Below are 12,983 nucleotides of genomic sequence, written 5' to 3'. Positions count from 1 at the left end.
CATGGCACTAAATAAAACACAGTTGTGTTTGTAAGCTCAGGGAAATATTTTTTTCATGCATTGTGTTTCTTGTGTCTGCATGTTTTCATGCTTCATAGTCTTAACACCTTTTTAGTTAAAATTCTGCTGAAGAGCAGTTCATATGGAAGCTGAAACTCAAGTTTTAGTGAAATGCAGGTTTTCCCATCCTCTTTGGAAGATTTTGAAGAAGGAGGTGTCTTAGGGTGCAAAGTTCAGAGGGCTTAAGTCAGCTTAATTGGGAAGGAAGATTGTTTTCTACCTTGTGCTGCACATCTACCCCCTAATGTCCATTAGTTCCAAGTGTACAGACTGTAGTTACAGATGAGCAGTGTGCTGTATGACATGAGAAGTGTGTGCAAATCTTCAAAGGGTGTTAATTCTCTAATATTTGGTTTTCAGGAGAGGAGGAGTGGCGTGCTGAGCAACGTGATGGCTTGGAAGTCTCCCTCCAGTGGAGTGCTGAGACCCAGGATATCTCTGTTATCTCGGACAGCTATTTCCCCATGTATTTTGTGGCACCACGTAGGTCACCTGAGAACTGAGGCTTTTTGTGGTTCTTGTAGCCTCTCTGTCCTCTCCCCTAACTGTAAGCATTTCTTCTCCTTTCAGGCAAGTTCTTGGGCAACCAGGTTTTGAGTTATGGGCAGAACTTGACCTTCTCCTTCCACGTGGACAGACAGGATACACGGCTCTCTGCAGAGGACCTGGTGCTGGAAGGGGCTGGGCTGAGAGTCTCAGTGCCACTTATTGCCCAGGGCAACCCCTACCCCAGTGAGAATGCCCTGACCTACATCTTCAGGTGAGGGAAATCTGCAGGTGTGGTGGGAGCATCTGGTGTCTAGCCCTGGCCTCTGAGCTCTGGAAAAAACAACCAGCATGAATTCTAGCTTGGAAAGAGTGTTCTTATCATGTTAATTTAAAGCTTGCTGCCCAGCAGTGTTGCATAAGTACATGTGAACTACAGTGCAGCAGCACAGTGCTGTTTGAAATGGTGCTTTGAAAGGGTGCAGCTGTTAGAATCTGAAAGCTTTGGTGATGATCTGTGGCTCTTCTCCACAGGCTCCACGAGGCTACAGATTACCCCTGGAGGCCTGCTCTTACAGCATTTGACTTCCAGAAGCTTCTCCACAACTTGACATCCATCAAAATCCGTGGGACATACAGTGAAAGAAGTAAGTTGCTGGGCAGCAGATTGCAGAGAAGAGAGGCAGGAACATTTGTCTACTTCTGCTTTATTGTAGGGCTCAGCCATAAACAGCTGTGGCAGGTTGTTTTTCAAAGTCCATGCTGCTTGTTTTTCACCTGGTCTTCCTGTGTAGCAGCTTCTCCTGCACCTCTGGGAGAGGACCTGGGGGAGAAAAGTGCTGCATTTGAGAGTCTGGAAGCTGAGCACCCATCACCTGCTGATTCTTTGCTTTTAAATGTGGGGATTTTGTTGTGTTCCACAGTGTCTTTCACATCTGTAGAAATACATAGCAGAGAGTCCTGAAGAACTCAGTAGGAGAGATACAGGGAGCTGGTAACACTTGGCCTTAGTTTATGCTGTACTGGGAATGCTTTCCTTGTTTTCTGGTCTTCCCTTGGCATGACAGGTGGGAAAGGGGAGGTCTCAAAAGTTCTTATTTTAAAAATTGGGCATGAACAGGAGGAAAAATCTCTGTCCTTGGGTATTGTTGTGTGAAGAATTTTTGCACAAAGATGTGAAGAGTGAATTTGCATTTGGGGAAGGTGAGAAAGCTGTGTTTTCAGTTGAGGTGGCTCATAAAAAGAGGAATGTAGGGTTGTGAAATGAAGGGAAGGTGTGGAACTAGCCACCCCCTGAGTGCTGTAGCTGCTTCTAATATGTGGGAGCTGAGGCTCTGCTCAGTGCTCTGGAGCTGCTGCAGTGGTACAGACACTAAGTTAAAACCAACTATTTTGTGTCTGGGATCTGTTCTGTTCCAGGGAAAGGGCAAGGAGGGGATGGGGGAGCACACAAATGCCAGCTAGCTTTGGGAAAAATAGCTGAAGAGTTCACCCCAAGATATGGTTTGAAGACACTGTTACAACAGATGGTGTATTCAAATTGCCAGAGATGTGATCTGTCCTTCCTAGAAAGACAGGAATTTTGGTATTTGATTAAGAAATAGAAACCATATCCATGCAAACTATAACTTATTTTACCTGACCATACTTGCTCCCATTTGTTATCAGCATCCTCCTCTCTATACCTATTCTCAACTTCCCTGCTCTTTGTGTACCTTTTGTAAGCTACATTGCATCTTTATTCCTAAACCTTCCTGGAGCATTTTGCTCCCTGATTTCACCTTACCAGCTGCCAGTGTCCACCTGTCTGCTTTGTCTGTAGTGTTCAGGTGTGTTTTGAGTGCCTTTGTGGTTACAAACCATTTCCTGTCTAGGTGCTGGCCACCTGGATGACGTTACCATCACCAGTGCTCGCCCTGGACCTGGCTTGCCCGTGGCCTGGGTGGAGAACTGCTCCTGTCCAGTGGGATATGAGGGGCAGTTTTGTGAGCACTGCTCCTCTGGCTACCGACGAGAGACCCCAAACCTTGGGCCCTACAGCCCCTGTGTGCCTTGTGCTTGCAATGGCCACAGCGAGACGTGCGAGCCCGAGACAGGTAAGAAGGGTTGATAAAATGGGGAGCAGCAAGAGCCTGGCTCTTCTGAGTTGGGTCAGAAGCAAACCCCACATCCCTCTCTCTTCCAGGCATGTGCAATTGCAGGGATAATACTGCAGGGTCTCACTGTGAGAAGTGCAGAGATGGGTATTACGGAGATGCCACGGCAGGCACAGCCTCAGACTGTCAGCCCTGCCCCTGCCCAGGCAGCTCAAGCTGTGCCATTGTGCCCCGCACGAAGGAGGTTGTGTGCACCAGCTGCCAGGCTGGCACCACAGGTGTGTATTACTCTAAAAGTCTCTTTTTCTGTTTTTTCTATGCCCCACGTGCCTGTAGAAATGTCTCCTGCCAGTTCTGGGGCTCTGACTGCACTGGAAGCTGCTGTGTCTTCTGGTTTAAATGTGTCTCCTTTCCTCAGCCCTATTTTCCATCCTCTGTGATGCTCCAGGCTTCCCTTTTTCATTGTGTCCATTTCCCAAAAGGGAAATAGAGGCTTAATCTGTGCCAAATCTCAACGTTTCTCTACCATGTAGGTGAGCTGTACTAGGTCCTAATAGAGCTTGACTGGTGTTGGACAGAAAATAGGATAGATTTAAAAGAACCAGCTAGGAGAGTCAGACTGAAATAAAATTAGAAGATGCACTTTGCCAACCATTGATGCTGGCAGGGGGCAGGGAAGGCAATGGCAGGAAGCATGGATGGATGCAGTGACTCACAGCCACTGCCCAAAAAAATACAAGACCAAATTTATGCTCAGCATTTTTAAAGAGAAATAACATGAACAGGTACAGTTCTTTTGTTCTTAGCAATAAGCAAAGCCTGAGCATGTACCTGAGTTTGTTAAGTAGTTTGTTAAGCCTTTTGTTCTGCCTGCAAACAGCAGGGAAGCCTTAGGATGGTTGGCAGCCTCTGTGCTTCTCTGCTGGTTTTATGCTTGTTATGGCAGAGTCCAAAGGACAGAATAACTATAAATGCTTTAAATGCTTTTTCAAAGCCCCTGGACAAGTACAGAGGCAGCTTGTGGGGGGTTCCTGTGGGTACCACTGCTTAGTGAACAGGAGCTCAGGTTCCCTGCAGCTCAGGTATCTTGGAAAGCTCGTATTAACTTGTAGCTCAAGAGTTCCTCCTCTTTTCTGCCACTTTCTTGGGGTGGGAGGGGAGAAGTGAGGGAAAAGAAGGCTTGTGCCTGAGAAATGGAGGTTGTAGCTAGCTGGGGAGCTCAAATCTTCAGTAAATATAGGGAACTGCTGAGTTGGATGCTTTGCTGGCTGCCTGTGGAGGTTTGGCAGATCTTTTTGGCAGTGGAGCAGCAATGCCCCATGGAGCTCTACCTGCTTGGACTCTTAAAAATAACAAATCCCAGCAAATGGGGTTTGGTGTAAGGAACGGGAGGGAAAGGAGGAACCAAAGCAATTAATACTGCAAGATTCCAGTGAAAAGGCAGCTTAAGTTTGGAAAAAGGAAGAGAGTTACGTGTAGATTCATGCACCTTTCTGGCCACGGGAGCAAGCTGGAGAGTTAACTTTCCAAAGGGGGCTGCAGAAAGGCTCTGTCTGGGTGGCAGAACATTAAGGACTTGCTCCTGCATCACCAGTATTCCTGTCACACCCCAGGAAAGAGGTGTGAGCTGTGTGATGATGCCTATTTCGGCGACCCGCTGGGCGAAAATGGCGCCGTGAGGCCTTGCCGCCTCTGCCAGTGCAACGACAACATCGACCCCAACGCCGTGGGGAACTGCGACCGCCTGACAGGAGAGTGCCTCAAGTGCATCTACAACACTGCTGGCTTCTACTGTGACCGCTGCAAGGACGGCTTCTACGGCAACCCCATGGCCCCTGACCCCACTGGGAAGTGCCGAGGTGAGAGCCAGTTCTTCTTAGTGCTGGAAAAAGGGTTTTCCCTCCACGAGCTGCCCGTTCTTTCCCGGGGTGTTGTCAGGACAGGGTGTCCGGCTGTTGTTGTGACAGTGGCATGTGACTTGATCCTGGGTTTGATGGTTGCAGCTTTGTGTTTAGTGGGAGCTTCCTGCCGTCGAAGCAAAAGCATTGTGAGACCCGGGGACTGGACTGTGTTTTGTTAGCAGAGTACCAGCACCACAAGGGACTTGTAACTTTCTGTGTATTTCTCCACCCCATTTTTTCTTTTCTTTTTCTTTTTTGACAGCTTGTCAGTGCAATCCCTACGGTACTGTGAATCAGCAGACCAGTTGCAATCAAGTGACGGGGCAGTGTGAGTGCCAGTCTCATGTCACTGGGAGGGACTGCAGTGCCTGTGAGCCTGGCTTTTTCAACCTTCAAAGTGGACGTGGCTGCGAGAGGTGATGTTTGCCTTAGTTTGGGGGAAAGAGCCTGGGTTTGAGTTGTGTGGAGGGGGGTCTGTGCTTTCTTTGTGCAGAAATGGGATGTTTGTCACAGGTTCTCCTCGATGCTGTTATGGGTGCGGCACTGCAGCAGGCAAGGAGCAGCTCCAAAAGCCTGACTTACAAATAGCTTTATAAATAGCTTTAAATCAGGGTTTTAAATAGAAAAGTGCCACGTGACTGTGCGATCGTTGGTAGCAGGGGCTCATGGATGCCTTTTTTAGTGCAGGCACTGAGTGACCTTGCAAAGTTCAGAGGCTTGGTGCCTCTCCTCCCACATCTGCGCAGCAAGCGGTGACTTTGAACAAATGGAAACACTGATCTGTGCTAATTAGGGCTCCTCCTTTGAGGGGCTTCACCCTGTACCATCCCCTGGGTATCCTGACCTAACACCTGGTTGCTTCCCTCAGGTGCAACTGTCATGCTCTGGGTTCCACCAATGGTCAATGTGACATCCAGACTGGGCAGTGTGAGTGCCAGCCCGGTGTCGCCGGCCAGCGCTGCGACGCCTGTGAGGTCAACCACTTTGGCTTCAGCTCCCAAGGCTGTAAACGTAAGTCTGAGAGGCTGGAGTGAGGCAAATAGGGAAGACATTGTACAGCCAGCCTTGCTTTTGCTTCCTTCCTCCCTTTGGAAAGGTAGTTTCTTATCTTGCTCTTCATCACAGCACATCCACACACTGCACAGTGAAATTTCAGCTCTGCGTAACAGCTTTTTGTCTTGTTTTGGGGGGTAGGAAGAATTCCAACTTATTAGATACCCACTTTCCTTTGTTGAGATTAGAATCATAGAATGGTTTGAGTTGGAAGGGACCTCAAAGATCATCTCATTCCAGCCCCTCTGCATGGGCAGCAGGGACACCTCCCACTAGACCAGGTTGCTCTAAGCCCCATCCAACCAAGCCGTGAACACGGCATGGGGAAACCACACCTTCTCTGGGAAGAAGAGGGACAAACACTTTTTTCCAACACAGCTTCTCCGGGAAATCTGGGCCAGTGTCTCACCATTCTCAGAGGAAAGAATCCCAGTATCTCATCTAAATCTCCCCTCTTCCAGTTTAAAACCATTGCCCCTTGTCCTATCATTCCACACCCTTATAGAAAGTCCCTGCTCAGTTTTTCTGTAGGCCCCCTTCAGGTACTGGAAAGAAAAGGTACTGGAAATACATTCTCTGAATCTTTTGCAGCAGTCCTCTTTCCTGACATTGAATCTCTGTACAGCTACTCTGAAAATGGTGTGAATATACAGATACTGGCTTGAGGAGCAATAGGTCTTGTAAACATGATTTAAAACAGGGTGATCCAAACTTTCCTCCTTGATATTCCTGCCTGTAAAGAGCAGACAAATTAACGACAGATGGTTACAATGAAATAGGGTAGAAAATCCTAATCATAGAATAGTTTTTGTTGGAAAAGACCTCTAAAATCATCAAATCCAACCATTAACTCAGCATTGCCAAGATCGCCACTAAATATGTCCCTCAGCACCGCATCTGCACAGCTTTCAAATCCCTCCAGGAATGGTGACTCCACCAGTGCCCTGGGCTCCCTGTGTGAGGGCCTGGAATGTTTTGTGGGAGAGGCAACAGCCCCATTGTGAACACCAGCAGTGAATGATGTGTCCATCTAGACAGGGTGCCCTGCTCTGCACAGCAGCTCCCTGGTGGAGAGCACTTGTAGCTCTGTGCCCTGCTGCCCGTGCGGATATTTTAGGGGATTGAGGGTGTGCTCTCAGCCTGGGGATTTTGGCTCATTTCTGCTCCTTCTCCAGTTTGACTGAGGTTTAACTTTTCCCCCCCAGCCTGTGACTGTGATCCCGAGGGCTCCCGCTCCCTGCAGTGCCGGGAGAACGGGCGCTGTGAGTGCAAGGAAGGCTTCGTGGGGAACCGCTGCAACCAGTGTGAGGAGAACTATTTCTACAACCGCTCCTGGCCGGGCTGCCAAGAGTGTCCAGCCTGTTACAGATTAGTGAAGGATAAGGTAAGGCCACAAACACCACTGTTGGTGCTGCTGGAGATGGTGGAGCTGCTCTTACACCCCTGCTGATGCAGTTCAAGGTCCTCTTCTCTGAGTTGTAGTCATGCTCTCTCCTTGTGTAGGTGGCAGAGCAAAAACAGAGGTTGCAGGAGCTGGAAAATCTTATAGCAAATTTGGGTATGGAAGGAGAAGCTGTGACTGATCAAGCCTTTGAAGAGAGGTTGAGGCAGGCAGAAAGAGATGTTGTGGAGTTGCTTCAGGAAGCACAAAACAGCAAAGGTGAGTTAATGTAATAACACACAGGCCGATGTGAGACACGCTCTTTGCTTGGTGTTCCTCTTCCCTTTGGACACCTTCCTTTCAAGGACAGCTGTTTCAGAGTGCTGAGACAGTGTATGTCATTATCAAAAGAATGGTGGTTTTGCTTTCATCCCTGCTGTTCTCCCAGTGTACTCTGTTGTACACTGCCTCTAGCTCTGTACAGATGCAAAGTGTTTTATGTGTTCCCTCCAGATGCAGAGGAGGTTTTTACTTGTTAAGCAGATGTGTTGCAAAGGTCAAGCTAACTTAATTTTGAAGGCCTGCAGGCTTCTGCCTGTAGTTTATCTCTTAATATTCTCACCTTTTTACAAGTGATGGTCCCTGGTCATGCATCTATGCTTTTATGGCTCCATTATTAAAGACACTGTTGTGGGGAGTGACTTGGTGGCCCAAGAATTTGGGGAAGCTTCAGGGACTCCTGGGCCCTGCCAATTGGAAAACCAAGGCTCCCTCCTGACATCTTCTGTCATCCCCTTGGTTTGTGGAACAGTCTGGGGTGGGTTTGCTATTCCTTACATCACTTACCTGGTACATATGGAGAACTGTGGCTTGGGAGTAGCCATTTTTGGCCACAATGAAGAATAATATGCAACCCCACTATTCCTCCATCTCTGCTTATCTTCTAGGTGTTAATTCTTTGTGAATTTTCTTTAGCTTGAGAAGCAGCTCTGTTGTCTTTCTAAAGTAAATGCTAGAAACATGATTCTGAAGACAAAATCTCCCTTCAGGGTCAGTTGCAACACCCAGCAGAATTGTCTTGTTAGTAGTTAATGACTTTCCATATTTGATGCCCATTGGTGATGACTTAGATCTCAAGCTGACTGATGTACAAAAGAGCTTTCCTGATCCCCTTTCAGTATTGCCTGCAGGGGCAAGCTGCACCTTCAGCTTTTCTTGCTGTAGTTAATTTTGCTTCCTCTCCTTGGTTTTTTTTTTTTTTATCATGTGTTTCAGACATCGATCAGGGCCTCATAGATAGACTCAAAGACATCAACAGCACACTGTCAAATCAGCTCAACAGGCTGAGGAACATCCAGAGCATGGTGCAGGAGACAGAGAACCTGGCTGAGCAAGCCCGGGTGCGGGTGGAGGACACTGAGGACTTGATCAGCTTAGCTTCTGATATCCTTGAGAAGGCAAAGATAGCAGCTGACAACGTGGTGAGTGTGCTGCTGAGATAGTGCTGGTTAGGAGAGGGAAAGGACCTTTCCTTGCTCTGCTTCCAGTGTGTTTCTTCCCCTCACATAGCAAATTCCCCAGTGAAATAACGTCAGTGAAAATCATGGGAGAGAAAGATGAACACCAGTGTCTGTCACAGATCACATCTTAGACCCTGCTCAAAGAAACCAATGTAAAACCCCCTAAATAAATAGATACATCTTAAAGGAAACTGTATGGGCTTATGAAAAAAAAAACAAATCAGAAGTAGGTTAGACACATCTCTGAGCATTTAGATCATGACAATAAATATTTAAAGCAAAGATGAATAAAAGATGAAAAAATAACTAAGATTTCTTTTTTCTTCCTTTTTTTCTAGTCCATTACACCTCCAGAGTCAACTGGGGACCCCAACAACATGACCCTGTTGGCAGAAGAGGCTCGTAAGCTGGCTGAAAGGTAAGGTGGGACAAGCCATGCTTCTTACCCTGCATCAGTGCCCTGCTCTTCCCTACAAAGGGGAAGGAAAAGTTAATTAGCTGGATGAGAGATGTGTCCTTTGCTGATGACACTGAGTGTGTGTGCCTGTGTATTAGTGGGGACAAGCACTAGAGATGTGAATGAGGGGCATGTACAGCTATAGCAGTGCCTTTCAGCTGATCTCCTGGGCACTGCTGGGGCAGTGAGGTCTCAAACAGCCTCTTCCCTTTGTAAATGTTTCATCAATCTTCTATTGCAAATCTGGGTGAAGGAAGGAAAAGCAACAGGGAATGAGATGTGGAATTAAGGATAGAAACCACTGTCTGACAAGTCTAATGGTGTTGTTTTTCTTCTTGTAATCTTGTCCAGGCACAAAAAAGAAGCTGATGAGATTGTTCGCATAGCCAAGGCAGCAAATGATACTTCCACAGAAGCATATCAGCTGCTGCTGAAAACACTGGCTGGAGAAAACCAAACTGCAAATGACATTGATGAACTCAACCAGAAGTGAGTCAGTTAACAGCAAATTAAGTGGTTTTAGAGCTGTCCTTTCTGTGGTGTTGTATGCTTTGGGTTTTGTGGGAATTGTCTTTTGATGTCTTGGCCTCTATTAGTAGGTTCAGTTTTCTGAGAAACATTGTGGTGTAACTGAATTTTTTGGGGGGTTTTTAGGTATAATCAAGCAAGGAACATTTCTCGAGACCTGGAGAAACAGGCCAACAAGGTGCTTGCAGAGGCAGAGGAAGCTGGAAACAAAGCCCTGCAGATTTATGCTAATCTCACCAGTCTGCCTACTGTGGATACCACGGGGTTAGAGGTATGTGGACAACACATCATATGCAGCGTGTTCTAAAGATCACTGAGGACAAGTAATCTAGATTGCTGACATATCTAGCATGTGCTTTGCTGGTATTTCCCTTCATAAGAATAGGCTGTGGAGTCCAGGGAGGTATAATCCAGATTTGTGCATTTTAAATGGGATGTTAGAAGAAGGGTTCTCACACACTGGAACAGGCAACCCAGGGAGGTGGTTGAATCAGCATCCCTGGAGGTCTTTAAAAAATGGGTAGATGTGATGCTGAGGAACATGGTTTTTCACCAGACTCAGTAGAGTTGGCTGATCTTAAAGGTCTTTTCCAATCAAAATGATTCTGTCATTGTATGATTCTATGATTTCAGCTTTTATGCAGGAGACTGACATGCAGGAAACTACATACATAAACCCTCCCCTTCCCCACCCTCTGGAGGTCAAAAAAACTGAGTGAATGCTTGACTTGAACAGAGAAATGCAAAAATGTCAGTACCCTGGAGAACTGCTCCCTCTCCTGTGCTCACTGTAGTGAAGTAGATTTTCCCTCATGCAAAACTGGTTCCAACCTCTGTCCTTCCTTGCACTGACCCTTGTAGTATTCAGAGCTTTGAAGGCAAAGCTGCAACTGTAGCTGTAAAAGATGGAAATCTGTCATAGCTTCTGCCTGTTTGACCATTAGGATCTCTGCTGTGTTTTGCCATCTGTTCAGAAATTCTTTAATGCTGAGGAATCTTCCTTTGTTTCTGTTTGCCACCTGCAGAATGAAGCAAACCAGATCAAGAAGGAAGCAGGGGAGTTAGATCAGCTGATTGCCAGGAAGCTGAAAGATTATGAGGACTTGAGAGAAGACATGAAAGGAAAGGAGCTAGAAGTGAAGAACCTCTTGGAGAAAGGGAAGACAGAGCAGCAGGTCAGTTCTGGTTTGTGCAGGCTTTTGTTCCTTGGGGAAAAAAAAAAAAAGACAAGTGACTGGCCAGATATGAAATATTTGGTCTTATTCAGTGCTGCTTGATACTTAGAAGAATACTGAAGAATGGTACTGCAAAGGAGATGAAAAAATCTGGTAAAAGTAGTGGCAATGAGGCTATGTGGGAGAACAGGGGATGTTTTCCAGGTGTGGTGTCATCTTTGTATTCAGTATTCCAGAAATCCCTGAATTCCCCTTGTTTCATACCACTTAGGAATGAATGCTGTTCTGCATGGCATTGGTGTTTGAGGCTGAGTGATGCTTTTTGCTACACCTAACTGGTTGTTCCTCCAAAGATGAGGCTAAATTGACTCCTGTGTCTCCTTAGACTGCAGACCAGCTCCTGGCTCGAGCAGATGCAGCTAAAGCCATGGCTGAAGAAGCTGCTCGGAAGGGCAATGGCACACTGCAGGAAGCTAATACCATTCTCAATAACCTGAAAGGTAAAGAGAAAACATTTGCAGTGAATCCTTCAGTTCCTCTGGGACAAGTCATGTGGCCATAGGATATCTTAGTCAAGCATGCTGATGCTTGAGGATATGCTGATGTGAGGATACGAGTGTTGGGTGCATTCTTTTGGCTTTTATTTCCTTTAAAGAAAAAAGTTAAAATGTTTTCAGTTATTAGAAATCTCCTTTTTTTTAAGCTACATATTTCATATCAGAAGATGTGTAACCGGGAGAGCTGCAAACACACCCCCACCCCAGTTTGCTCTTCATCCCTCCAAGTGTCAGGGTGCCAAAGCTTGGTTAAAAAAGCATCCTGAGGCTGTTCTGGAGCCAGTGATAAGTGTTTTTCCCTTTCTTAGATTTTGATAAACGGGTAAATGACAACAAGACAGCAGCAGAGGAGGCACTGAAGAAGATTCCTGCTATTACCCAGACCATTGCTGAAGCCAACAATAAGACACGCCAGGCAGAGCTGATGCTTGGCAATGCTGCTGCTGATGCTCAGGAAGCCAAAGCTAAAGCAGGTGATGCTGAGAAAATTGCTGGTTCTGTTCAGAAGGTGAGTCCTGTGTGGTTCTGAAGCCACCTCCTTAAGATATTGGTGTGGAGCTGCATAAACCCCTTTGTTCCAGTGTTTCCTGGTGAGCCCTTTGTGCTTTCTGGTGGGTTTCCCCTACCAGGGAATGCAAAATGGGGTGTGACTGAAATAGGTGCATTTTGATGAAAAGGATAGAAGAATAGAAGGAAGTTCTTCCCCTTCACCATCTCTTTTCCACCTTGTTCCCCTTGCTGGCTGTAGAGTGCTGCTGCTACCAAATCTGAAGCTGACAAGACTTTTGCTGATGTGACTGGGCTGGCCAGAGAGGTGGATGACATGATGAAGCAGCTACAGGCTGCAGAAAAACAGCTGAAGGGGAAGCAGGATGATGCTGAGCAGGATATGATGATGGCAGGCATGGTAAGTAATGCTGGCAGCAGTCACAAGAAGCTGCCCTGGTGATGCTGGTGCTGCTTCTGTGCAAAAACCAGCACTGTGCACTGACTCCAGCCACTGTTCAGTCTCTGTTCAGATTTTTGAGTGGGATTGAAAAGGAGCAAAGGAGTTTCTCTGGTGACATTAGCAGAGGTTCCCTGCTGTATTTTGAGAGTTAGTTTTCATAATGCAATGTTTTTATTGTAACTGAAACCTGATGGTGATCCTGTTGACTCTGCTCTGTCTTCTGCAAAATCCTGCACAGTTACTAGGAATTCCCATCCTGAAATCATGAGAACTGTTTATTGAAAGGTTTTCAGTCTTGGCCAGAGCTCTGATGAAAAATCTCATTGCAGGGGTGTTACACCAGGTGGGACTGTTTGGACAGATGGGTTTTGTAATCCCTAGATCCTGTTTGTACTCTTTTTTTATCCCCTGCAGGCCTCACAGGCTGCCCAGGAGGCGGAAGACAATGCAAGAAAAGCCAAAAACTCTGTGAACAGCTTGCTTGGTGTCATTAACAACCTGCTGGATCAATTGGGTAATGCTGCCCTTCACAGGCTCTCTGCTTTTGGATGTTTTAAGGGCAACAAAGCTCATTAAGGGCCTGGAGCACAAATCCTATGAGGAGCAGCTGAGGGATTGGGGTTGTTCAGTCTGGAGGAGGCTGAGAGGAGACCTTAGAGCTCTCCTCAACTCCCTCTAGGGAGGTTGGAGTGAGGAGGGAAGAAGCCTCTTCTCCTTAGTAAGTTGTGATAGGACCAGAGGAAATGGATGGAAGCTGCACCAGGGGAGGTTTAGGCTGGATGTTAGGGAATATTTTTTCACTGGGAGGGTTGTCAGGCAT

The 12,983-nt window shown here is 46.7% G+C and overlaps 1 protein-coding gene across 1 annotated transcript in view; it reads left to right on the top strand.

Annotated features, from left to right (window-relative positions):
- LAMC1 (laminin subunit gamma 1) overlaps window positions 1-12,983 on the top strand; it is a 62,854-nt gene that overhangs the window by 47,552 nt on the left and 2,319 nt on the right. Inside the window, exons 9-27 of the mRNA XM_030455730.1 lie at window positions 421-543; window positions 631-820; window positions 1,081-1,193; window positions 2,421-2,642; window positions 2,732-2,920; window positions 4,256-4,501; window positions 4,806-4,959; window positions 5,412-5,554; window positions 6,802-6,980; window positions 7,100-7,256; window positions 8,253-8,458; window positions 8,836-8,915; window positions 9,306-9,443; window positions 9,609-9,753; window positions 10,508-10,657; window positions 11,043-11,157; window positions 11,523-11,722; window positions 11,963-12,121; window positions 12,578-12,677. Of these exons, the coding sequence (XP_030311590.1) occupies window positions 421-543; window positions 631-820; window positions 1,081-1,193; window positions 2,421-2,642; window positions 2,732-2,920; window positions 4,256-4,501; window positions 4,806-4,959; window positions 5,412-5,554; window positions 6,802-6,980; window positions 7,100-7,256; window positions 8,253-8,458; window positions 8,836-8,915; window positions 9,306-9,443; window positions 9,609-9,753; window positions 10,508-10,657; window positions 11,043-11,157; window positions 11,523-11,722; window positions 11,963-12,121; window positions 12,578-12,677 (3,009 nt within the window). The remainder of the gene's footprint in view (window positions 1-420; window positions 544-630; window positions 821-1,080; window positions 1,194-2,420; window positions 2,643-2,731; window positions 2,921-4,255; window positions 4,502-4,805; window positions 4,960-5,411; window positions 5,555-6,801; window positions 6,981-7,099; window positions 7,257-8,252; window positions 8,459-8,835; window positions 8,916-9,305; window positions 9,444-9,608; window positions 9,754-10,507; window positions 10,658-11,042; window positions 11,158-11,522; window positions 11,723-11,962; window positions 12,122-12,577; window positions 12,678-12,983) is intronic.

Source organism: Calypte anna, chromosome 8 (assembly GCF_003957555.1).
Source record: "Calypte anna isolate BGI_N300 chromosome 8, bCalAnn1_v1.p, whole genome shotgun sequence".
NCBI classification, from domain to species: domain Eukaryota; kingdom Metazoa; phylum Chordata; class Aves; order Apodiformes; family Trochilidae; genus Calypte; species Calypte anna.
This window is presented reverse-complemented; position numbering and strand designations above follow the sequence as displayed.